Source organism: Trichosurus vulpecula, chromosome 6 (assembly GCF_011100635.1).
Source record: "Trichosurus vulpecula isolate mTriVul1 chromosome 6, mTriVul1.pri, whole genome shotgun sequence".
Taxonomy (NCBI): Eukaryota; Metazoa; Chordata; class Mammalia; order Diprotodontia; family Phalangeridae; genus Trichosurus; species Trichosurus vulpecula.
Genome location: NC_050578.1, coordinates 27957436 through 27984614, shown reverse-complemented (window position 1 = coordinate 27984614; position 27179 = coordinate 27957436). Strand labels below are relative to the sequence as shown.

Genomic DNA, 27179 nt, shown 5'->3' with positions numbered 1-27179 from the left:
TAATTTTTAAGAGTGTAAAGAGGTCTTGAATTCAAAAAGTCTGAGAACTATAGTTCAATGCTGTTGGACTAGTCCCAGAACACTCCCTCACTTCCCTATTTTCATACTTTTGCTAAAGCTACTTCTTACGCTTGGTACACTTTCCAATCTCACTCATCCTTTTAGACCTTTTGTCATTCTTCTCATATGCATTTAATTTTACACAGTTTCGTATTATAATTATTTTTGCAGCATAGCCTTTGTCGCAGTAAGCACCCTAGCATACCCAGGATGGCCTGCTAGCACAAGTTCTTTAATCTGTTTTTAGGAAAGACTGCTCAAAAAGCGGTTACCAATCCTACTTTTAATTACATTCACTAGTTCAGGGGAAAAGTCAATACCCTGAACACCAGAGAAAATACAAGCAGAGAAATTAGCATAAAGACCAACAGACAGGGCTCTTAACTGCCTGAACCAGAGCAACATTGCTACATACTTTACATCCACCACTAGTTCAAGAGAGCTTTTACATCTGAGCAGTCAGGGGGTCTGAACATATGGCTACTCACAGAGTCTCCACCAGGGAATCAAAAGGTCTTTCTCATAAATGAAACCCACAAAGCAAAATACCAACTCAGAGTATATATATACACTTCTAAGAGCCAGAAGGCATCACGACCCTCATGATTCAGTGTCTAATTAACTTAGTACCAAAGGGTGAGAAAGTCTTCCTACAAGCAAGCCTCCCTAAGCAAGCTTCCCTTAATGGGCTCCACTGCAAGGCCTATTAATGGGCGGGGAAGATCTTATTATCCCATTAACATTATAGCCTTCTACCAGAATGTGTCTATAGATGAGAAAAAAATAACACTTAATTAACTTTGCCAGCAAGCTACCTCTCCAATTAACTTCCTTATCCTTTCCCTACCTCCCTAAGGTGGCTACTCCCCGAAGATCTGTCCTCCATCCTCCTTTTCTGTCTATGTGAGCTTAAAATTGATGGCTCAATGCTTCCAAAATTTTACCATCTCCAACATAAATTTCTTCTTCATGACATGATCTGGTCCCACTGATTTTCTTTCTGACTTTATTTTTTTTAGTGCTGTTTCTTCTTCCTTGTCTATCAGCACATAATAAACCAGGTTTATTATTATATAGAATTAAATAATGGAGGAGCAGTTTTTGAGGGAAAGGTGAAAAGCTTAGTTTTGAACATGAAGTTTTGGAAGCACTGAGCCATCAATTTTAAGCTCTCTCCAAAAGGGGAAAGTAGCACAAGATTAAGAAAAAATCAGGATTCTTACCCAAAAAGATGACCAAGAAGACATCAGCAACTACTAACTTTCATGTCTCCTTTTTAAAAAGCTCAGAAGAGGGGCAGCTAGGTGGTACAGCGAGTAGAGCACTGGCCCTGGAGTCAGGAGGACCTGAGTTCAAATCTAGCCTCAGACACTTGACACACTTACTGGCTGTGTGACCTTGGGCAAGGCACTTAACCCCAATTGCCCTGCCTTCCCCCCTACAAAAACAAACAAACAAACAAAAAAAGCTCAGAAGATTTATATGCACATCAAAAAAGAAAGAAAATTATGTGGAGAGTTTATGAGAAAAGGACAAGGCATAGTGGATATAGAGCTGCACTTAAATTAAGAAAAAAAAAACTTGGGTTCAAGTGATGCCCCTAACACATACTGACTCTATGACTCTGTACATGTCAGTGACCCCAGACCAAAAAAAAAGTGCATTGGTAAATGGAATTTACAATCCTGTACTTCCCCAACCCCCCCCCCCAAATTATGATCTAATGGAGGTCAAGTTTCATTGTCACACAAATGTCTGAAAAGTGCAATTTATGGCTTGTTGATTGTTTTCTAAAGGCATTTGACTTGATATATGACTTTAAAAGCACCTTTGATAAGGTGACTCCCAAGCATACGTCAATAGATAGAACCACAGACATGACTTTGTTCAAGATCTCCTGATTATCAACAAGAAAGGCATAAAACAGGGAGAGGCATACTGCACAATGGAAAATATGCTAGGTTTGGATCTGCGTTCACGTCCCAACTCTATATTTGCTCCCTATATTATCTCAACTAAGCTACTTAACCTTTTTTGTTCCTCAGTTTCTCAACCTATAAAGTAAGAAGGGGTGTGTTGGGGGGTGGGAGGTGAGGATCTCTAAGGTCCTTCCAGCAGTGAATCTATAATCTTATGATTCTATGATTTATGTCCTAAACAGTCCAAAAAGAAGAGGTTCCCTTTAGATAAATATCCTTCAGATGCTCTTATTTGTGGATGACATTATGCTAGCTGAATTATGCCTAAGCTTCTTAAGAAATGAACCTAGCAATACACTCAGAAAAGACCAAATGAAAAAAACCTATTGTGAAAAGTATGTATGTGGTTAGGTATCCGTTGGTACAAAAATTATGACAGTACAGTAGATGTAGCTTTGCAGTACTGTATAGAGCTGGACTTGTGGTCAGGAAGAACTGAGATCAAATCCCACTTTAGACACTAGTTGCAGGACATTGGGCAAATCACAAATCTCAGTAGAAGTTTATTCATCTGTAAAATGAGGCTAGTAACAGCACCTAATTTACAAGGTAGTTGTGAAGAACAAGAGATAATTTATAATAATGCACTTTGCAAAACATAGAGTACTTCATAAATTTTAGCTATTGATGGCTATTATGCACAATTAGCTTGGCTAAAAGTTTAAGAAGAGAGCTTGCTGGATTGCATTTGGGTAACTGCACATCCCTATCAAGTAATTCTGAACTGCTGACAGAAAAACCCATTTTTAGCACTAATATTTGCTTGCCAGTACTCATGGCAGCAAGTCATAGAACACCATAACCTCCAAAGAATCAAAATTGTGGGCAACAGAATGAGGTACAGTGCGTATAAGTAGAAAGGAGGTAAGTCATACAATAAGAACAAGGAGCAGGCCACTGGTACACAAAGAATATGGAAGACCTAAAACTAAAGACTGGGGACTACAGAGAAATTTCATGGAAAAATCAGCCAGTCAATAAACATTTATTAAGGACAAAGACAGTCCCTGTCTTCAAGAAGCTTTACAATCTAATAAAGGACAGGTACAAGAATCTATACGATAAAAATGAGCAGATGTTTGCTAGTTATGGGAGGTGGTCCTCACATGGCTGAGATGAAAGACAGAAGTTAGAATCCATATCCCTTTACTAGGCTAGAAATTTCATGAAGACAAAAATTATATTTCATCTAAGCTTTGCATAGAGTCTAGGCAATGAACAGTGTATGACACAAAGAGTCTAACGAATGTCCTGTGAACTGAATTGAGTTGAACAACTGTATGGCTTTCCAGCTTGGTAAAACCTTGGGAAAAATAAACAAAATACAAACTTGCATGCCAGTGGGAATTTTCAAAAACTAGGATTACCCCTGGAACCACTCTGGGCTCTGACGGATGAACTTTCACGTTACCTTGCCTGGAATTAAGCCTCTACAATACTTCCTCCCAGCTTTCCTGTACGTGCTGTCTTCCCCCACCAGAACCACAAGCTCCTTCAGAGGAGGGGTAATTTTGCTTACTTGCGTTTATAGCCCCAGCACTTAATACACTGCCTGGTATATCTATGCCCTCCACACCATGAACATCAGAAGATGACTTTGGAGCAGATGAACTAAGAGAAGAAGAATATTTATGGAACCCTGTGTGCTAATCTGTGCCGAACAGAGTAGAATAAAATTGCATTTATAATTCGTCCCTACGTAATTTATGCTCTAAGATTCCCTTATGCTGCAGTAAAAGTCTGTGCATCTCAAAAAGCAGCCACCGTGTGCCACGGAGGGCAAGGAAGAGGAAAAGACCAGAGAAGCCTGAGCACGTCTGTAGCAGAAAAACCTTTTCCCCCCAGCAGACAGCTGAATGAGTGCTAATCAAGGCAAGCTTCGAGGAAGCCTCGTGTTCTTGTCCCGTTTATTAATAACTTTCGGAGGATTGTTGGTTTTGCAATGAGCTTTAAATGAACATGGGAACCACGCAGCTGCATAATTAAGCACATGCAGAGCACAGATATGCAGAAATCCACATCCACAAAATTGTGAGGTTGGACTCAAGTTTCCTTCTCTGCAAACAGTAAGAGTTTGACTAGGTAATACCTCTTAAGGTCCCTTCCAACGCCAAATAAATGCTTGTTGACTGACTGTAAGAAGGTCCAGTGGCTTCATCAGTTTGCCAAAGGGACCATGACACAAAAGACTGAGAACCAATAGATCTCTAGCCCAATCCCCTACTTTTACAGGTGAGAAAACTGAGGCCCAGAGAGTTGGACAGGGCCTTAACCAGCATCACCCAGTTCGGAAGAGGCTGAGCCTAGATTCAAACCCCAGCTCTCTGACACCAAACACCGCAGCTACCAAAAGCGATCTCGCTGAGGAAAGAAGGATGGGGGAGTTGTCCAGTTCCAGACCCCTGCCATGATTCCGGCCGCCCAAGCCCCCGAAGCCCGGGCCCCAGCCCGCCCCCCGCCCGGCCGGCCCCTGAGGGCTGGAACCCGGGGAGGGGGGCGCCGCGCCCGGCCCCAGCCGCGTACCTCAGCGCTCCGGGGACCCCTGCTGCCTCGGCCCGCACGGGACAGGGAGGAGGAGGGACGTGGGGTCACCGAGCGCGGATCAACCACCGTAGTCGCCCCTTTAACCCCGCGACTCAGCTCCGACTCCTGGCCCACTTTACCGTCCCCGCCCCCTCTCACCCAGGAAGCGAATGAAGAGCTGGGAGGTACCACGACCCTTGCGTCCTCACCCCTTCCGGTTCTTCTTTAGGTGCGTGGGGATAGAGTGGGAGCGGTTTCAGCTTCTAGGGAGCGGACCAATGGGAGAGGAGGGGCGGGGCGCGAGGAGGACTCCACTATTCTCGTCCCCCGCTCGCTCTCCTCCTAGCTTCAAGTGCTGTTCCGCTTGCTCAGCGCTGCCAGACCTCGCGAGTCGGAGGGCGGGGCGAGAGGAGCGGAGCGCGTGACGCACGCACGCACGCGCGCTGTGGCCCCGGCGCGCGGGCCCTGACGCGGAGAGGGCGGTGGACGGTCGCACGCATGCGTTCTGGTGTCCCGGGGGCAGGCCAGGCTACGAGGTGACGGGACTGAAGTGCTGAGAGGTGGTGGCGGGGGTGGGGGCTCCCGCCTCTGGGTGCTGACCCCCGCCTTGGCCACCTCCTCCTCCCTCCCCCAGTTTCCTGTCTCGCCATTGGAGGGAGGAGGACCTCGCCGGAGCGATGAGCGCCAACGAGGACCAGGAGGTAGGACCCCTCCCCACGGGGAGCCGAGGGTGGTGGAGGGAGGAGAGGGAAGTGCCGGGGGCAGCCCCGGTCCCCGTGGGTGCCCCGGGAGAGGGCGAGGACGTCCCTCTCACCCTGACCAACCCCCCCCACCCCCAGCACGGTCCCTCCTAGTCAACTGGCATTTATTAAGCGCGTACTAAAAGCCTCGCCCCGCCTCCCAAGACTCCTCTACCTCCACCCCCACCCCCACTTCCCCTGGTGGGGGAGGAACCCGACCTGTGGGGCCGGGCTAGTGGCTCCTTGTCCTCTCAGGGACCCTGTAAAATAAGGGCGGGGGGGGGGGCCGGCCCAGCTGGGGAAGGGAAGGCGCCAAGTAAGTATTAAGGATGATGAGTGAGTAGGTTCCCCACACGCACCCTCTCCCGACTCCCCTTCTCCTATCCCTGATTACTTTAAAAAATGAAGATGTTCTTGGTGCTCAGCCATCTGTGAACTACAGCTAGTTCTTTGGTATACTTCGAAATTCCTCTGGAAAGGCACGAAATTGGCGATCACCAGTGTTCATATGACACATACTTGCCTATCCCAGGGGGACTTGGAATCTAATTGGACTTAGGTCCCTCTCTGCCTGCCAGTTACAGTTTTAAAAATTATTAAGTCATTTACTTTTGGGAAAAATAAAGATAGCTTGTTGGTGTACCCAAATTGTCTTGATGTTGTCCGGTGGGTGGGAAGTAGGCACCTGCGGGCTCACCCAAATTTTGGGCAATGGCACTTTGAAAAAATAAAGAAATTTCAGTCACAGTGCTAATAAGGTAGCTATTTCTGCTGTGGTGCTATTTTCAAAGGACTTTTGAGGAGATTGTTGGGAATGGGGGGGGGGGGTTGTTCAAGCCTTATCCCTGATGAGCCAACTCTAAAAAACTTAAGTTTTAGAGTTTACTAATATTCTCTATATTAGTAAAATCATACATGCAGCCTCCATCACCTATATTTTTTGAAGTCTAAAACATATCTCTTTAAATTATTTAATTCTCCAAGAAATACTGAACTCTTAAAAACTATTCTTTCTTTGAATAAGCAGTTTTAGGAGGGAATTAGTATGTTTTATTTTTTTCATCTGTAAAATATGTATGAGAATTCAGGCAGTCTGTGGCTTTAAAAAGTTCTTTTTATCCAAACTGCCTGATGAGGAAGCGAAGGCAAAACATCTAGAAATATTTTTCATCCATCAGTTTCTCTTTCACAGAGAGCCAATTGGGCTAATTTTTTTCTTCCTTATGTGAAATGAATTTTCTCTTAGAAGCAATGTTATGAGTGGTGGTCAGCCCCCAAAAGCTTCTTTAACCCGTAATATAACTGAAACATTTCTTAGTTCATCTTAGACCTCTTTGACCATTGTGTGAAACCTAGGGACTCTTGAACATTTTTTAATTCATAAAATCTAAAATACCACCTTGCGAAAGAACCCTTTCCTGATCCCCCTTAATGTTGCCTTCCCTCTGTAATCATCTCTGTTTTATCCTTTCTACATCTTGTTTATATATAGTCGTTTGCATGTTGTCTCCCCCATTAAGTGGTAAGTTCCTTGAGAGCAGGAACTGATTTTTGCCTTTCTTTATGTCCTCAGCACTTCGCATAGTGCCTGGCACGTATTAGGCACTTAATAAATACTTGATTTGACTAAAATACATAAGATTATAAATAAAACTGATTGTATTGAAACACATTTATCAAAATATTTTTAAAAACAAATACACTGACTAGGTTAAGCTCAGTTTAGTAAGATTTTGTACTTGTTTTGCACCACTATTAAATGCAGCATTCATGGGAGGGAATCCCTGCTTCAGTGGATCTGTGATCTCTTGAACATATCCCTTCTTCAATGCACACCTCCTCATGCACCAGCTGAAATACTGCTGTATTGCTAGTAACCCTCCACTAGAATCTGGGTGTGACCCTAGGATCTTGAATACTTGGCTGGGAGATTACAAGTTCCAACATGTCCTCCCAACCTGGAAAGGCTTCTGTGGGCCTGGTAACATACTGCATGTTTGTTGTCCAAGGATCACCCTAAGGTCATAGAGACTCATTGCCAGGTTTTTAGAATAATCTGTTTTTTCAAGATGGAAACTTTGAGAGGTTTTCCTCACGGAGTGCCTATAACTACAAAATCACAAATCCTTGAACCATTGAAGAAGAATGTGCTGAATACTTTCTCCCTGTTTTAATACCAAAAAAGATTTGAGAGAAAAATGCTGTTTAAGTGTAAATTGTTAGACATGTAACAAACTTGGTGTAACTTATTTATTAGACGTTACAGTTCAAGCTTTTAGAAGGTAATTGTCAGAGAGAAATTATAGCAACAGACTAAAACCATGCTGATTTATGAGTATTTGAAAGGGAAGAATTAGCTGATTTTTTTTTTACATAGGTTTAGGAAGACATGGGATAGATTGCTTTGTTATAACTTCCATGAAATGCATTGAGCAATCCTGAGTAGTGTCATAAGTACCAGACAGTTGTTAAATGGAATTTAAAAATTTCCTTCATTGAATTTTAAGTGGTACCAGCGGTGTTCTCTATGCTTACCATAAACTATCAGCTTCAGATTTAACGTTCACATAGAAAATTTACATCAAAAACTCAAGCTCCCATGTATCTCAGTTAATCTTTATACTCTGAGACAGACTTGTTTGATCCATTTCTTTTAGATGGAGCTGGAAGCATTGCGTTCTATTTATGAAGGTGATGAAAGTTTCCGAGAATTAAGTCCGGTTTCATTTCAATATAGGGTAAGACACAAAGCATGAATGAAATCTTTTTTTATCGCCGTCCCTTCTAAGTTTTGTACTCTAGGTTTCTTCTCTGTGCCTACTTATGTATATGTTGCCTCTTCGATTAGAATGTAAACTCTTTGAAGGCAGAGACTTTTTCTAAATATTTATTCATTGATTTTTGCAGAAAGATATGAGTCATTGCTGAAATGCTAATTTTTGTTTAATAAATCTAGTCATATGTTTCTGTTGTTTAAATTGATGATGTACTTATTTGTAGCATATATCCTTAGAGAACTTAAGAATTCAAAAATTCTTCATCTGCATGACATGAAGTACTTTTTAATTTTGAGATAAATCGTATGTCTTTCAGCATTTGACAAATTATTTTAATCACAATAAATATATAGAATCTGGGAATTGGAAGAGACCTCAAATATCATGTAGTCTAATACCCTCATTTTTGAGATTATACCCCAGGACTGCTTTTCTAATCTTTTCATTGACTGTGAGGGCTACATTTCTTCTAAGGGATCTTGCCCAGTAGTATACGTAGTGATCAGCTGAATTGAATTTACCCATTCCCATCCATTTAGGTTCACTGACACTCAAGATGTTGATTTTTAATCTTTCTGTCTCCTGTTTGACTTCATCTAACTTATCTTGGTTCATAGATTTTATGTACCGGGTTCCTATGCAGTATTGATCTTTATAGCATCAGATACATTCTCAGCTGAACCTTTTGGCTTTGGCCTAGCTGCTGCATCAGTTCTGGGGCTACTTGTGGTTCTTCTCCACTCTTCCCCAGTAATGTTTTGGACACCTTCTGACCTGAGGGGCTCATCTTCCAGTGTCATCTCTTTTAGCATTTTAGTACTGTCTGTGAGGTTTTCTTGGGAAAGATACTAGAGTAGTTTGCCATTTCCTTTTCCATTGGATCACCTTTTGTCTCCTGAGGAGCCTGTATGAAAGTGAAGCAGAATTAAGAAGCCTCTCGATGAAGGTAAAAGAGGAGAGTGTAAAAGCTGGCTTGAAGCTTAACATCCAAAAAAACTAAGATCTTGGCACCAGGTCCCATCACTTCTTGGCAAATAGGGGGAGATGAAATGGAAACAGCATCATATGAGACTTTATATTTGTGGGCTCAAAGATTACTGCAGGCAGCCACTGTAGCTATGATATTAAAAGATACTTGCTCCTTGGAAGGAAAGCTATGGGAAATGTGGACAGCATGCTAAAAAACAGACATCACCCTGTCAGCAAAGGTCCATATAGTCAAAACTATGGTTTTCCTGGTAGCAATGTATGGTTATGAGAGATTGACTATAAGAAAAGCTGAGCACCAAAGAATCAATGCTTTTGAACTGTGTTCCTGGAGACTGTCTCTTGGACATCAAGGAGATAAAATCAGTTGACACTTAAAGAAATTAATTCAGGTTATTTGCTGGAAGGTCAAATACTGAAGCTGAAGCTTAAATACTTTGGCCACATTAGAAGCTGAGACTCATTGGAAAAGACCCTCATGCTGGGAAAAATGGAAGGCAAAAGGAAATGGGGATGGCAGAGGATGAGATGGGTAGATAGATAGTATCATAGAAGCAATGCAGATGAGCTTGGACAGACTTAAAGAGATAGTGGAGGATAGAAGGGCCTGGCATGCTATGGTCCATGGAGTCACAAAGAGTCAGACCCAACTGAAGGACAAATACCTAATTTTATAAATGAAGAAACAGAAACCAAAGAGGCTAAGCAGTGTGTTCAAAATTATGCAGCCCATTAGTGACAGAGTGCCTTGGGCTGGCTTGCTTTCCACTATACCATGCTATTATAAAGGGATAGTTGACAATTTTCTTAAAATGATTTTCCAGTTTTGAGATGATATGCGTAAAAGTTATGGGATAGTCTTTGCCTGAAATAGAATTGGTATTAAGTGCATCTTTAACACAAGAACAGTATTGTACATGTCTAGTACTTTGAATTTTCATTAGATAGTCTCAAAAAAAGAAGGTGAGCAGCATATGTTTGTGTTAGAGTTTGCCTTTTCCTCAAGTGATGTCATATGCTTGACTCTACAGCCCTCATATCTTCTCTACTTAACCCTAACAACCATCTGACTGGTTTTGCCAAAATATCTAGTGCCTGTGCTAAAGTGCAGTGGTCTCTGGCAAATAGCACCATAAGAGTGAGCTTATTTTGAATACTCTCTCATCTTGCGCATAGGGGAATATTAGGCCCTGTGCATAGATGTAAGCATAAAACAGTGTCTGCCCTTAAAGAGCTTACTTTTTAGCTGGGGAGATAAGACTTAAAAAGCAAAAGCAATAATACCAGGTCCCCAGGTAGCAAGCGATAAGTCCAAAGTGCATGTTGCATACAGTTAAGCACTACAGGGTATTCTCAAAGAACACTACTGCTGTGAGCTAGGTCAGTCAGAAGGTTTGACAGAGGAGTTAGAACTTGAACTCATCTTGAAAGACAGGTAGGGTGAAAGGTAAGTTCAGCAGTACAGGTATGTTGTTTGTGTAGGAATAAAATCAGAACATTCTGACTGGCTAGAAAGGGGGTTTGTGTAGTAGAATGGTGCCAAGATGAGATTAGAAAGAGATTGTGGCACAGCCTTCAGTATCAAACTAAAAAAGTTGAACTTTATGCTGTAGTTACTGCTATTAATATAAAGCAGTGTTTTAGAAATATCTCCCCAATTTCCCATTCAGCAATAAAAATTTGAACAAATTATGAGGACCAAGAGTAATTAGAAAATGGAGGCATGACAAATAAGTATTTGTGGAAAATTCTTAACTTTCTTTTTTGTAAATTAATTTATTTTTAGTTTTCACCATTCACTTCCATAAGATTTTTGAGTTCCAAATTTTCTCCCCCTCCCCAAGATGGCATGTAATCTGATACAGGCTCTACTTAGGCATTCATATTAAACATTTTCCCATTAGTCATGATGTAAAAAAGACTTAGAACTAACTGGAGGAACCACAAGAAAGAAGAAACAAAACAAGAAAAGAAAAGGAGAGCAAATGATATGTTTCCATCTGCATTCAGATTCCCAAGTTCTTTCTCTGGATATGGATAGCATTTTCCATCGTGAGTGTTTTGGAGTTGTCTAAGATCCTTGCATTGCTGAGACAAGAGCTAAGTCTATCAAAGTCAGTCATCTCACAATGTGGTTGTTACTGTGTACAGTGTTCTCCTGGTTCTGCTCATTTCACTCAGAATCAGTTCATATAAGTCTTTCCAGGTTTTTCTGAAGTTTGTTTGCTCATCATTTCTTATGGAACAAAAATATTCCATTACGTTCATATACCACAACTTGTTCAGCCATTCCCCATTGATGGGCATTCCTTCAATTTCCAACTCTGTGCCGCCACAAAAAGAACTGCTATAAATATTTTTGTGCACGTGGGTCCTTTTCCCATTTTTATGATCTCTTGGGATAAAGACCTACCAGTGGTATTGCTGGATCAAAGGATATGCACAGTTTTATAGCCCTTTGGGCATAATTCCAAATTGCTCTCCAGAATGGTTGGATCAGTTCACAACTCCACCAAAAATGCATTCTTGTTCCAATTTTCCCACATCTTCCCCAAAATTTATCATTTTCCTGTTTTGTCACCTTAACCAATCTGATAGATATGATGTGAGTTGTTTTGATTTGCATTTCTCTAATCAACAATGATTTAGAGCATTTTTTCATATGAATATAGATAGCTTTAATTTCTGCATCTTAAAACTCCTTAATTTTCTTTATGGAATGAATGAAATTGAATTTATTTAGTTTTTCTGGCTTGTTGGTTTCCCATTTTATTTATTTGCATTTTCTTTCCTCTGCACATAACTGCCACATAATGTAATAGATAGAGCACTAGTCCAAGAAAGTTGGGTTTGAGTCCTACTTCAGACAACTTTTATCAAAAGCAAGTTGTTTAGCTTTTCAGAGTCTCAGTTTCCTCGTCTTTAAAATGAGGACAATATTTACACTAATTCATAGAGGTGTTGAAGACATCATTTTTTATTTTCTTCCCTGGAACTGAGTAAAGAATACAGAAGATGGAAATTTGAATGACTTGAGTTTCTCAATGTCTTATGGTTTCAAATCTTATCAAATCTTGTGGTTTGATAGGCAGGAAATGATGACAGAAACAAGCTTTTTCTGTCATTAGTGGATTTTTATCTAAGTCCTCCCAATTTTCAACAAATGTTTATAAAATTCCTGCTGTATGCTAGTCCCTGGCACTACATAGGTGACATAAGACCTCTCCTGGAGGAGCTTCCTCTATGTTGTAGAAATAAGGCATGTATATAAAGTCCTACATTCTAAGACCAGAACTACCAAAGCTCTTAACAGATTAGGAATGAGCTGGAGCTCAGTTAGAGCTCCTGGGCCCCCTTTGTCCAGGCTGCTACAAAAAGACTTTTAAAAACTCAGTTAAATTGATGGTTTAGTATTATTTAGTATTAAAAATAATTTATCATTTTAAATATCTGTAATGCTAATGGAATAGGAAGATCTTCCCTGCCCATTAATAGGCTAATGTGATCACATGTGTTCAGTCATTATGTTTTGCTGCCTTAAAACTCCAGCTCACAGCTGATACCTCCTGAGTCACGTGGAGTCCATTGGGGGAAGAACTTGCTTGGGGAGTCTTGTTTGAAGGCTTTCACACCTTTTGGTAGTTAGGCACTGAAGCTCAAGGGTTGTGTTGCCTTCTGGCTGTGTGTGTGTGTGTACACGTACACGTATTTATTCTGAGGTTAGCATTTTGCTTTGGGGCTCACTGATTGGAAGAATGTTCACGTGAAATGACCAGAGAAGACTCTGGGTAGCCGTTAAGGAGCCCCAGGCTTTGAAAACTCAGATGTTGGTGCTTTCCTGTCTGGTAACCATGTATGTATCGCTTTGGTCAGACAGTTGGAAGCCATGTCTGTTGATCTGTGAATTTTTTCCTTGTAATTTCTCTGTATTCGGGGACCTTTCCCCTGAACTAACTGAATGATATATATGTTTAATTAAAGTAAGATTGTTGACTCCTTTAAAATCTATTTTTCCTTTAAAAGCAGATCCAAGAACCTGTGCTAGCAGGCCATCCTGGGTATGCTAGGGTGCTTGCTGTTACAGTATCATAATTTTATCTTCTATTGGCTTTGGCTTTTGTAACACGAGTATAACTATTTTCTATTTAACATTTTCCTTTCCTTCAGATAGGTGAAAATGGTGATCCCAAAGCCTTCTTAATAGAAGTTTCTTGGACCGAAACATATCCACAAACAGCTCCAATCATATCTATGAATGCTTTTTTCAACAATACTATGTAAGTGCTTTTCATTTTTACTGTTTTCATTTGTCTCTCCCTTTTACTTTCTTACTCCCTTTTAATGTCTTTTAAAAATATATGTTCTAGATCGTCAGCTGTAAAGCAAAGTATTCTGGCTAAATTACAGGAAGAAGTTGAAGTTAATCTTGGAACTGCAATGACATATACATTGTTTGAATATGCCAAGGACAATAAAGAACAGTTCATGGAGAATCATCATCCTGTTAATTCTATGGTGAGCGTATAATCTGGGCCCTTATGGTAGCTTTTTTAAATACCCCAAGATTTTATTTTGTAAAAAGCTTTGGGTCAAGTTTAAGGTGCAAATAAATTTTAAAATTTAATTAGGAAATTAGATTTCATAAGCTTCAGTTTCACACAGAAACCAAGATATCAATAACTAGAATTATTTAATACCCTACATATTCATTTGGCTCCATTGAGGTATGGGAAACAGTTTCCATGTATCTATTAAAACCCTTATTTTTAAATTCTCTTGGAGAGTAGAAAAAATATAATTCAGACAGTTTAGTGGTACTTTCTTTAAAGTGTATTGCTTTTAAGTCATAGTCCTTTTCTTGTTAAAAGTGGGCTTGCCGTAATTCATCCTAAAGTTACAGTTTAAGATTTCATTGAACAGAAAAGTGGTTTTGACTATCACAAAAGTACCATTTGAGAGAGTCCTAGAAAACAGAATTCTGTCAGAACTTAAAGCACGTGTCTTTTGGTAGCACTATTAACATTTATACTACATCACATCTAACACTTGATTACATACCGTTCTCTGAATCAGGGTATAAGGACAGGCACTGTAACTTCTGCTTTCTCTACCCTCTAAGTGTAAGGCTGTATCACAGTTCTGGATTTCAAAATGTCCTTACTGACTTAATGACTAAAGTGTTTAAAAAGATTCTCTTCGTTGGTTAGAGGGAGAATTGGGAAGATCTGGACAAATAAAATATAATCATAGGTGCTTGGTGGCGTGAATTATGTGAATTTTGAAGCCTGTAATTAAACATTTTAAGTTGTAGTAAATTAACTGCTCTTAGCATCTACCCTGGAAACTAGTATGACCCTCTGTTTTCAATATGCTTTAGATCTTGCTTCCACTGGTACTTTTTATAACAGTTTAATTAAGTTCCAGCAGTATACTGATGTTATCTGTTTAATAGAAGATAACTTTAATCTTGTGTATTTTCATTTTGTCAATTTAACATTAAAACAATTGACATTTCAGGAGCTAGATGTAGGTAGCTTACTTGATATGTACTGAGCTGTAATAATTTGTGGCTTTTTTTTTCTTTTCAGACATCAGTAAACAATATTATTTCCGTTGAAACTCCTAATCCTGCTCCCTCTAGTAAGAAAAAAGATAAAAAAGAACAGCTTTCAAAAACCCAGAAACGGAAGCTAGCAGACAAGACAGGTTTGTACTGCTAAATATTAGGTCCGCTAGTTTTTTTTAATCGCCTCACGGATAAACTTTTGACTGCCTCATGCTATGATTGTGTGGGTGCTTAGTAATACTTGTTTCAGAAGATTACTTTTGGAGCCTTAGAATCAGATTCAGCCTTGAGCCACAAGTACGAATTTGGTGATTACTACTACCACTACTACAGCTAATACTAACACTTCATCACTAAATGTAGCTATTTGAGGTAAGTGAATGTCAGAGTAACTAGTGCCTTCAGGTTGGCAGGATAATTTTAGTGTGATGTGTGCTAGGAAAATGGTCTGAAGGCACCTTCTATATTTTACATGTTCGTTCTTTCCTTTGGGAACTTCTGTTTCTTCATGTTTAAGAGTCCTTACATTTGTTAAATCCAGTTAACTAGAATTCTAGTGCCATGATTGTTATGGTAGAAAATTGGAGGTACCTCTAATGTAGTAGAAGGAGTGCTAGACTTGGAGTCAGACAACCGCTGTGTGAATACTGGCTCACTTACTGGTTGTATGACTGTGGCCTCAGTTTCCTAAGTTGTAAAATGGGTACTAATACTTGCACTACTTGGTTGTGAAGATCACATTAGAAAAAGTAGAAGCACTTTGTAAACCTTAAAAGTGCTGTAGAAATGTCATCTCATAACTTTTTTTTTTATCATTACTGTGAGACAAAATAGTGTTAAATAATTTAAAAAGCAAGTATCCATGAGATGCTAGTCTTAATTTTCCAAAATTATTTTTCAGCTGTCCCCTTAGCAGTAATGCCAGCCCTTATATAAGTAAAATTGTCACACGTGTTTCATCTTTGGCAGCTGTTGCAACAATGACTGAAAACTTAGCAGCTATTGAGAGTTCCCCTGAAAGTCCTACCATATATTAGCTAAGCCATTGGTGAGCCTCGTGGATGAACACTCTTTGGTTCTTCAGAGAGTTGATTTTGTACCCTATAGAGATTTTTGTGCCGTCTGGTGCTGTTTGGATGTCCCAGAGGAGTCCCAGAGGGTTGAAGAGTTACCAAGGGCTCATATCTACTAAGGAAAGAACAGGCCAGAAAACTTGGTAACCAGGCCTCTTATCATAAGCATATTAAGCTCTCCAGAACAACTATAAACCAGGCTTTCATAGTCCTAGTTGACTTAGTTTAAAGTAAGTAGTTTTGTCTGCTGACAGATGCCAAAAGAACTTTTGCTGGGTGTCGTAAATATTCTTGACTTGCAACTACCTTAAAGAAAGCATTCTCAGAATTCTAGGCAGAAAAGTTAGTAGCCAGAATTATATATAGTCCTTCCCTTGGACCAAATGAAATATTAGATTTGAGGGGTGTGGCAAGACATGAACATCTAAAACTAAAACCCCATTAGCATCTTTCTTGTTCTTTATGAGTGAGTCTTTGCTTCGATTTTTCTGCCTGTCAAATTGATATAACTTATGTGAAATTTGAGGGTTAAACAAGAAGTAAAGTATGCCAAGAGTTCCATAAAGAAATGTTACCAAGTTTTTTTTATTATTCATGCATACTTACTGAACACAGTTATGTAGTCTCCCCAAAAATGAACAGTGCTTTTTATAGGTAAAATTCATTTTCTTACATTAACATACATAGTATCAATTGTGCAACAAAAAAGTTAAGAGGATATTTTTATTTTTAAAGTTAATTACTTGTTTTATGAGGTCCTTCTCCTTGTCATTAATGGACCTAGCTTCCTTATGAATTGAACACTTTTAGTAAGCATTCTGTACGTAGTATTCCCAATCATCTGCTTTAGTCTCAAATATAAAGAATAAAATTTTTTTTTTCTCCCCACACTGAACATTTTGCCTTTGTGTTTCACGTAGAGAAAGTATATAGTCTTGAATGAAGAAGGAGCAAACTTGTAAAAAGGGATATTTGATCGTTCTTTTATAAACTTAAAGTTAAAACAAGTTCAGTTCACCAAGATTGTACATTCAATTACTAATGAACTAAAAAAACAAGCTACTGTAGCCTGTAGTACTCTACTTTAAAAATGATTATATAACTAAGTGGTTTTTATTCTTTGTATTTATGCATTAGAAAATAGTCTATGTTTTAAAGCTTGTTTTTTTTATCTTGGAAATAAATTTTTTTTAAAATTCTGTAGATCACAAAGGTGAACTTCCACGAGGCTGGAACTGGGTTGATGTGGTTAAGGTATGTTACTTAAATACAAAGTATTTTATTACCTTAATGTCAGTAGTTACTGGTATTATAATGAAACTTATATGTAACCTCTTTTTCATTTTCTCCCCTGACAACCTTTGGATTTGACTGGTTTCCGATATTTGTACACATTCAGCATGTAAGTACCTTTAAGTGGTTTTTTTTTTCCTAGTTCACAGTCACTTTGTAACAGTGACAAAATCTATAGAAATCTAAAGATGTGCCCATTATGTAGCATTTAAGGAGAGCGGGGAAGGGAGAGAGAAGGAAGGAATAAGCATTTATTCAGTGCCTGATATGTGCCCAGCGCTATACTAAGCAATTCACACATTACTGTTCCCTAACAACAACCCTGGGAGGAGGGTGCTCTTATCTCCATTTTAGAAGCAAGGAAATTGGGGCTGACTGGTTAAGTGACTTGCCCAGGGTCACCCAGCAAAGGTCTAAGGCTGGATTTGAATTCCAGTCTTCCTCTCTCTGAGCCCAGCACTCTATTGTGCCTCCATTTACCTATAGTTGATATTAATGTTTAATATTTAAGGGGAAATTACCCAGAAAACCCCTTGAGGTCCCACCAATTAGAGATAGAAAGAACTAGAATTTTGGAGGGGGGGTAGTACTTTTGGAGTATATGAGGCACCTCTAGGACGGGTGACCAAGGTGCTGTAGTAGAGGCTTTGAACAACCAGAGAGCACCTAGCCTTAAGAGGAAGCCAGGAGTGTGTGGCGGGTAAGGTGAGGAAAATGACAGAATGGAAACCAGCATGCCCCTGGCGAAATTGTCCCTTTAATTTTCCCTGTTTCCTTTTGTTGTTGTTGAGTCATTTCGGTCATGTCCAATTCTTCATGACCCCATCTGGGTGTTTTTGGTTTTTTTGTTTTTGTTTTTTGCAATGCTACTGCTGTGGTTTGCCATTTCCTTCTCCAGCTTATTTTACAGATAAGGAACTGAGGCAGACAAGATTTAGTGACTTCCCCAAGGTCACACAGCTAGTAGGTATCTGAGGCTGGATTTGAACTCATGAGGATGAGTCTTCCTGATTCCAGGTCTAGTGTTCCATCCACTGCACCACCTAGCTACACCACCCCCACCCCCAACCCCCCATTTCCTGCCCTCCCTTAAATGAAGGGGGAAAATCTCCTTTGCCTACAGACACACAAATTGCCACTGCCTCTCACCTCACTGCAGCTCCTCCCCCTACTTTACTCCAGGATCTGCACATAGATACTTCTGCCCCTTCTTTCTCCAGATCTGCTGATGGATCCCATTTGAAAAACACTTCCTCCTCTCATCCCTGACTTCCTTCTCTAGTTAACTAACTTTTATGATGCCTACAAAAACCTGAGGAATGGCTCATAGGTACAGGCTCATGTTAGGTCTGTGTTAGAGTATTTTGTGTTCAATTTGTCTGTGCGTGTGCTTAGCTTGAAACTTTGACCCTTTATACAGAGCAGGGCATATTGAACATCATTTAAACTAGGGTCCTGATCCCACCTCTTTCACTAATAACTGTACAACCTTGGACAAACTGGAGCAGTTAAATCGATGGGGTTTGACTAGATGACCAACTCAAAGTCCATTCAGGCTCAAAATTTCTATGCTGATAAATCAGTGCATCTTTAATTGTACGTAATTAAGTTTGTTTATAAATTGTAGTTGGAATGTGGATTGAGCCATGGAAATTTTTATGGATTGTCTTCTTAAACCAAGACAGTGCCCAGGAAAGTGCCCATCCTAACAGTTACATTAAAGATTTCACATTTATTAGTTCTTTGTTTAAAACTGTTGCCTTCGATTCACTCTTTTGAACACTTTAGCCAGCTTTAAGTTTTATATACTTTTTTCCCAGATTCATTATTCCTGAAATTTGCTAGGACTATAACTTTTACAATGCTCCTCTAAAATGAGCTGTTCATGCTGCATTTCAGTCGTCGAATTTCAACTCTTAAGCTGGCTAATGTTTGAAATTTGTAGTAGGACCCACAAAGAGGTCCTCAGCTTATGAATTCCAAAGCTTTATTAGTAGGTTTGTTATTTGCTTCTATAGGAAAGGCATTTTCAGTTTCAATTTTATAAGGAAAACTTAGATTTTCTGGCCAGCAAAAGCCCACAGAGCTATTAAATACATAACATAGTAGAACTATACTAGCCTGGAAGTTGAGTCCTAAGTGGTATAGCGATTAGTGGGATGTGGAAAAGAGAGGAGGGTCTTAGACAACATTTTTAAGTAGATGAAGTATTTTTTTAGCCTCCTCACCCCTTCCTTTCAGTACCACTCTCACTTCCCAGTGTCCTTCTTCCCAGCTTCCTTTTGGCTTTGTGTTGTTGATATATCCCCCCAATTGAATGCTTCATGTTCCCCAAATTACATCTTTTCCTTTCTCCTATTCAGAATTCACAATCCCTTAGTTTAAATGTTACAACGAAATTAGCCTGAAAGTCTTCAGGTGTCCCAAAGGTATTTGCATTTTTAAAGGAAAATGCCTATTAACCCAAAAGAGACTGAGTAGAATTTCTGGCCAGGTTGACAAAAGGAAATGAAAAAAATGTGAGGGAAGATATTGGGGCAAAAAGGAATAACCACTAAAGCTCTGCCTGGAAGTTTGCCTCCAGGGTCTGCTCCCCTAAAATGTTTGCATTTTCCAGAGCTTCTTTCCACATTTCTAAATCTATAAGTTCTCCCCAGTTTTTCATTCTGGTTCTAGTGGCACTATAATCGACTCAGTTATAAGTCTGGAAATATATATAATTTGCCACTTAAAAAAAAAAAGCCAAGACAATTTATGAATACTTCATCTTTTATCCTGTATTTACACACTCAGAGTTTTTGTTAGTGGGTTTCAGACATAATTTTTATGTTGCCTCCTGTTGATAGTTATATTTTAATATATAGTGAACCCTGTAGTTTTAAGTGTTTGAAGAAGAGTTTAAAGTTTGAAGTTATGCCAAATAAAAGAGCTTTCAAAATATGTAAACTTTGTTGCCAGTTCTATTAACTGGAAGTGTTTTAAATTTGATGTGAAGTGGAAATGATGTAACACCTTAAATTTACTATTTCTCTCTTTTTATAGTTAAGCAAAACCGGTTCTAAAGATGATGAATAATGAAAGAAACTTGATACAAGAAAACACCATCTTTTAACACAGTAAACTGAAGTCAACATTTTTTTGCAGTACTGTTCTATTGAAGTGGCATTTTATAAAACATAAGTTTTTGTATGTTTCCTAAGTAATGAGATCACAGGTTCATGCAGAGATGTGTTGGTATTTCATTATTCTCACAAATTTGCCTTAAAGGAAGGTAAAACATGCCACCAGGAATGTCCAGTGTCCTTTGAGGAGCCTGTTAAGCTTTATAAATGATCAAATATCAAGAAGAGTAAATAATGATATATGCAGTGTTAATTTATACTGTCTTTTTCTAGGGTGTGACTTTTTTTTAAGGGAATGTAAAGCCAATTAGATTAGAGCTGCTTACCAAGCATACCCTTTTAAAGTCCTCATCTCAGTGGAGTAAATAGTAAGAGTGAAGTTATTTGGCAGCATGGTCTATATTAATAGGTTTGTCACTTTATTTATGGCTTCATCTGTCCATTCCCTTGAATTACTTATGTTTAAATTGCTTCAAAGAAACCTAGTGGTTGAATACCACTGTGATCTTTTCATGTAGTTCACATCTGTATGTAGTTACTTTCCATGTTTTGTTTTGTTTTTTGCAGAGAACTGTCTTCTCACAAATCTAAAGTATATTTTTCTCAATATTGATGTATTGAGAGGCTTAAACACGAGAGGTTTTAATAATATATAGGTTAAGAAGAAATAAAACAATTCTGCCAAATGCATTGGAAAGAATTTTGTACAGATGTGCTCTCTTGTATTTTAAGAAAAAAAATCTTAACTGAATACACAGTAATGGAGTAAAAGATGCCTTAATGTCGTTTAATTTTTTATTGTTGGAGACGTTGATTTTAATAAATCCCTATTTATCTGCCGTTGTTGGTTTTTTGTTTTTTATTTTGCCTAGTACTGGTCAGTCTCTATCCCTTCTAGAGAGGCAATAAGCATTTATTAAGCACTTTACTTGTCCCGGCACTGTGCTAAGCATTAGGCTTACAAATGTTTGTTCTTCATTTTCAAAGACGTCTTGACTCTTGCATTGCATGATTTGGATTTAAGTGAGGCAGAGTTACACAAAATCGTCAGCCTCATGCAATCATCAAAGTCCGGTTTCAAGACAACTGGAAATGCCCCGAGATACAGTGGATAACATTGGTGTCTTCAATGTCTGACCAGGCTCTAAGCTCTCCACAGCACCTGCTTCAGCCACCTTCATGGCCATTGGAACAAACCAGGGGAAGTCTTCACATGCTTGGGGTGGACACCTCCCCCCACTCAAACCATCACATTTGAGGCCCATCATCAGTTACCCTCAGCCTGGCCCATCTGCCGAGACATTCACTGGTGTGGCTGCTGTGCGTGCTTTAGCTTCCTAGAGCCCCTGCTAGGTAGAAACCGAAGGTGGATGAGCAGCCCTGAAAAGGGCTCAGCAAGCCCTCACACCAGAAGTGCTAGTCCTCCTTGGAACACCCTATCCACCGCAGCATATAAATACAAGCAAAAAGAAAGCTGGTCCCTGCCTTCAAGGTGCCTATATTGTAATGGGAGACGAACAGGGAGGTGATGAAAGGATGGGGCAAGGGCTGAGAAGTGCCCTTGCAGGGGCATGGTACTGAAGCCCTGAGAGCCAGAAGCAGGGCCAACCTGGGCCTGTCCCCACAGGGACCTCACCAGTAGGAGGAGGCTGGTATGGAACAGGGATGGTCCAGGATGAGGAGGTTCCAAGCACTGAGGGAAGTTCAGGGTGAAAATGCAGCAGAGTTGTGGCACAGTCCAGAGAACCAGAAGCAGAGCTGGCCTGGGCCATGGCCTAGCCCCAAATGGTTTTATCTCGTATACATCTCAATCCTGTTTTTACTCTTAAAAGTGTAAAATTCCTGTTTTGTGGTTAAATATCTTGTACTTTGTAGCCAACAGGTACATAAGGCTAGGGGCCTTAAGGATTGAGGAACTATCTCTAAGCTGCTCATTTGTCTCATTCCTATTTTAAATGTACGTTAAGATGGTTTTTGAGGAACAACTAAATATTTAAAGGGATGATTTAAGAAATCAAATGGATTAACAGACCTAAAAATAATACCACTTAGGGAAATCTTTAAGATGGTGCGCATTTAATGAGGTTTTTAAAGCTTAAGAACTCTCTTTTTGGCGATGTGGCATTTTAGACCTTCTGTTCACACTATAGATATGATAACCAACCCTAATATATAATTCTTTGGATTAAGGGGATATGGATAAAATGAAACGGTCCCTGCCTCAAAGAGTTTACATTCTAATAAGGTAGACAACACATACACATAGGACTATATAAAAATTCCAAAGTGATTTGGGGAGGGGTTGCCTCCCAAAGTGGTACTCCTCACCATGTCACTCCCTTGCTCAGTAAGTCCCAAAGTCAAGTTAAACATTCATTAAACACCTACTATGTGCCCAGGCACTGTGTTAAGGATACAAAGAAGGGTAAAAGACAGTCCCTGCCTTTAAGGAGCTCAGAATATAATGGTGAAGGACAACACAAAAAGAAGCTGAAAAGGGTAGAGGGGAGGGGGTATTTGGCACAGGGGCATGATGAAAACCTATAGTTCGGTAGGAAGTGACTGGACAACTGCCCTGGGCCCCCTCCTAAAGTGGAAGATCTGGGGGGATGTCCACCCTCTGCCTTCTCCAGAGGGCAGCAGGTATACCATAAGGTATGTTTCAGAGTGGATGAGATCTTTTTGAGTGGGGAAGGCAGGGCAATTGGGGTTAAGTGACTTGCCCAAAGTCACACAGCTAGTAGGTGTGTCAAGTGTGTGAGGCTGGAACTCGGGTCCTCCTGATTCCAGGGCCCATGCTCTATTCACTGTGCCACCTAGCTGCCCCCAGATTGGATGAGAGATTGAAGGATGAGTTTTGGGAGACTAGTGAAGTCCAGGAGAGCATCCTGATGGTAAGTGACAATATAGTGATACAGCAGCAGCAACCTATTGCCTCTAGGATAATCTTCCTAACTCTGTGGGAGCCCCTTACGACCTGGCTCCAGCCTGACTTTCCAAGACTACTTCTCCTGTTGTTCTTTTTCATGTACGCTATGATCTGGCCTTTCTGTTGCTCACAAGTGGCGGGCCATCTCCCATTTTTGTGCTTCTGTACAAGCTATTCCTTGTGTCTGGGATGCACTCTCTTTACACCTCTACCTTTAGAATCCCTAGCTTCCTTCATGTATCACTTCCTACATGAGCCCTTTCCTGATCCCACTTTTCCCCTCAACTGCATAGAGCCTACCCCAAATCACCTTACATGTATCTTGTGTATATCACCTCTTCATGTGTCTCAGTCTATACAATGGAAGCTCCTGAAGGGCATGGATGGGTTCATTTTTGTCCTTGTATCCTCAGCAAATAGCACAGTCCCTGGCATATACTTGATTAATAAAATCATTTGATAGAACTTAAGATGTTTAACCTAGAGGAGAGAGGACTAATAAGTATTTGAAGCCCTGTCATTTGTGAAAGCAAATTAGACATTTTCCACAAAGCCAGTGGGTAGAATTAAGAGTGATAAATAAAAATTATAGAACCAAATATCAGCTCAATATAAGATTAGAGCTGTACAAATCTGGTATAGGTCATGCCAAAATTGGTGCCAAGACTCATTCATTGCTCAAGTGGAGGTTTGATGATCATTTATCAGAGATATTCCTTCTGAGTTGGACTAGATGGCCCCCTCCACTTCTGAGATTCTCATTCTGACTTCCTTAAACTCTTTCCTTCAACTAAAAATCTCTGTTTCTTACTTTTCTTCTCTCTTAATGGTGGTTGCACTTTTTTACAAGGCCAGACCCTCTGTCTGTGCCACCAATTCTCACTCTTCCTGCTCCCTCTAGGTCTTTGCTCCATCAATTACCTTCCCTTTCTTGCATCTTCAATCCTTCCCTGCCAACTGGATGCTCGTTCTTTGCCTATAAACATGAATAATTTTTCCTAGTTCTGAAAAAATAAAACCTAACCCTTAATTTTACCTGCTATTCCAGCAAGCTGGATCTAAGTCTCCCTTTCACTGCCATTTTTTAAAAGTTGTTTTTCAGTTCTTTCCAGCTCTTCATGACTCCATTTGGGTTTTTCTTGGCAAAGAGACTGGAGTAGTTTGCCAGTTCCTTCTCCAGCTCATTTTACAGATGAGGGAACAAGGTTAAATGACTCGTCCAGGGTCATACAGCTATTAAGTGTCTAAAGTCAGATTTGAACTTGGGAAGATGAGACTTCCACTGTGCCACCTAGCTGCCCACAAAATTTTTACGTTTTCCAAATCTTTGGATAATTTAGTTATGTTCTATGCTTGTATTTTCTCCATTTGTTCTGTTTTAAGCAGTGATGTAGGTCTGCTGTTGGTTGATTCTGTTGATTCAGGTTTTCCAATATAGACAACAATTATTTTCTTCATAATTTCCTCCTAATTCCTTTTTGTTAGCAGCTTTTTAATTCTGGTGTTATTTCCTTCCCCTTTTTTTTTTTGCTTTTTTCAAGCTCTTTTATATTTTTTTCTTTTGATTTTTCTTCTTTAATTTCTTTGAATGTACTCTTTAGCCATTGGGGAATACAATATTGAGATTGCATCTTTTTTTTCTCCCTTATTTGCTCTTGTGATATTTTAGCTGATTCGTTTGTTCTATGATCTTATTGTATCAGCATTTTGCTTTGGTCATAGCCTATTTTCATTTACTTCTTTTCTTGTGGATGTTTAAGCTGTTTTTCCTCTTTGTTATTTCTGTCTGCTATTTTTGAGGGGTGCCACCAGGAGTCTTGGCTCCCTTTGAATCTATCAACTTCATTAAAAACCCACTGCCAAACTCTTAGAAGGAGTAGTATCCTCACTGCCAACTTATTCCTTAATCCTTTATAGGCTGGCTTCTATCTCCATTATTCCACTGAAACCAATTTTTTTTTCTAAAGTCATTAGGGATTCACCTGATCAGTGGATTATCAGATCCATTAGACTTTTCTGTTTTAGGCCTTTTTGACTTTTCCGAAGCATTTGATATGTTGACCACCCTATTTATGAACCACACTTCCACTGGCTTTTGTGACCCTTCTTTCTTCTGATTCTCCTTCTTCTTCGATTGCTTCACTTCTGTAATCTTTCCTGATGGAGGAGAAGAACAAAAAAAGACTTATTAAGTAATGTTAGGGACATTTTAAAAGAAAAGAAAAAGAAAGGATAGCTGGCTGCCCTAGGTGAATGGAGTAATGTTAATGAATGACAAAAACCAGAACTACTAGATTACGATACTGGCTCCGTTTTTTCTTTCAATGCATATAATCCACAAGCTGGGAAGGGTAGAATAAGCATGTTTAAAAGAAAACTAGAACCAAAGATTAGTGTATATCATATCAAGAGGAATCAATAACCGTAGAATCTCTTAAGTTAAAAGGAGACCTCAGAAATCACTTATTCCAACCCTTTCCTGAATTGAAATCCATTCTTCACTGACCAAAATGCAAACAGTGTTGGATTCAATACTATTTTAAAGGCACTTGGGGATTGATTTGTAAGATATCTTGAAGAGGGGAAGATTCTAAAAGGATGGAAAAAGAATACAGATGGTATTTTTTTAAAATGACAACCCAGAAAACATCAGCAGCATTGAGTTCATATGCCAACTTTGTCAACAGTTTCTATAAATGGCTTAGGATTATGAGCTGTGCACATATTGAAAATATTTGCCTAATGAAGACATGAGAAGAACAGAATTTTACAGGTGATTGTATACAACTGTACCTCTATCTTCACAGCCACACAATTGACTAAGAGATGTAGGCCTGAGCACATAGCTAGTCTTCCTATGTTAGTGCTCTCAACTTCACCAATAGTTTTTACATGAGTAGTCCCCCTCCTTTTCTGGTCATACCTATCACACACACACACACACACACACACACACACACACACATCACGATTTCCTTTTGTGTTTGTTATGCCATTACTTTGCACATGGTATGGAGCAGTGGCATGATGTCGGACTCAAATAAAAATGGGGATAATAAGGATTCCCACAGATAGCATATTGACTTAATTTTAAAGTGTAATATTATCTATTGGAGAAGGGAATGACAAACCACTCCAGTATCTTTGCCAAGCAAACCCTAGTTGGGTCACAAAGAGTTGGATGTGACTGAAAATGACTGAACAACAACAACAAAATATTATTTATATCCATTTTTCATCTGCTGCCCTGCCTGGTTTCAGCTCCATGGCTCCCATGATTAGTTCATAACTTCTAAATTCACCACCACACTACTAACTCACACACTGAGTGACACTACCACCTTCAGCTTCCTCTTCCTTATGATTGGAGGGCTAGAGGGTGGAGAACCAAACTCCTCCTAATGCCTTCTTTTATAGAGGATAGAAACTGGACTCCTAGCTCACTCCATTATGCACCTGCTGCCCTGCCTGGTTTGAACTCCACAGAACAAGATAGCCCCACACCGGGTACCCTCTGGTGATTTATTCCCCATCGCCATTCTTGCCTCCATTTGTGTGTTGTTACTCCCTTTGAAGGTAGGGACTTTCTTTTTATTAATTGTATCTCCAGCACTTAGCATAGTGCCTGGCACATAATAGGCACTTATCAAATGTTTATTGGATTGGATTTGTTAGACTGAATATTATATTTTTACTTATTTTGTTAAATATTTCCCAATTACATTTTAATCTGGTTCAGGCCTCACTAAGGAGTACTAGGGGCTATGAATTTAACACCTCTGATATAGGAAACTCCCAGTGAGGAGCTCATTCTACCAACGCAGGTCAGAACCTTCTCTGCAATTTGTGATCATAGAAGGTTGCCTAGAGATGTGTATCAGGAAGGCAAGTGTCACAATATCAATGGTGACCATGAATATGCCTGTATAATTCTGTATCACAGAATATAAGAGACTCTCCATATAAAAGGCAGAAGAAGTAAAACATTTGTTCAGACATGAGAGGATCAAATCCCAAAACCAATAACTCCAATTCAACATAGCAGCAATTATATCCCAAAACTTGTAAGTCCACTTCATCATAACAGCAAGGAACTTAAAACACAATATTTGTTAAATTGAATTGACCCC

The 27179-nt window shown here is 39.6% G+C and overlaps 2 protein-coding genes across 3 annotated transcripts in view; one reads left to right on the top strand and one right to left on the bottom strand.

Moving 5' to 3' along the window:
• Nucleotides 1–4793, bottom strand: part of TRAPPC11 (trafficking protein particle complex 11) — an 82053-nt gene extending 77260 nt beyond the window's left edge. Inside the window, exon 1 of the mRNA XM_036763180.1 lies at nucleotides 4563–4793. The gene's annotated coding sequence lies outside the window, so the exon portion shown is untranslated. The remainder of the gene's footprint in view (nucleotides 1–4562) is intronic.
• A 163-nt stretch (nucleotides 4794–4956) lies between these two features.
• RWDD4 (RWD domain containing 4) lies at nucleotides 4957–20960 on the top strand. 2 transcript variants are annotated; one of them, XM_036764774.1, is made up of 8 exons: nucleotides 4957–5263; nucleotides 7960–8040; nucleotides 13234–13343; nucleotides 13434–13581; nucleotides 14655–14772; nucleotides 16910–16959; nucleotides 17105–17107; nucleotides 20041–20960. In XM_036764774.1, the coding sequence occupies exons 1-8, from the start codon at nucleotides 5240–5242 to the stop codon at nucleotides 20071–20073; spliced, it is 567 nt and encodes a 188-aa protein (XP_036620669.1). In that variant the 5' UTR covers nucleotides 4957–5239; the 3' UTR covers nucleotides 20074–20960. The 2 variants fall into 2 exon arrangements, with proteins under 2 accessions (XP_036620669.1, XP_036620670.1); XM_036764775.1 differs by lacking the exon at nucleotides 4957–5263 and having other exon boundaries at nucleotides 7958–8040; nucleotides 13238–13343.
• The last annotated feature ends 6219 nt before the right edge of the window (nucleotides 20961–27179 follow it).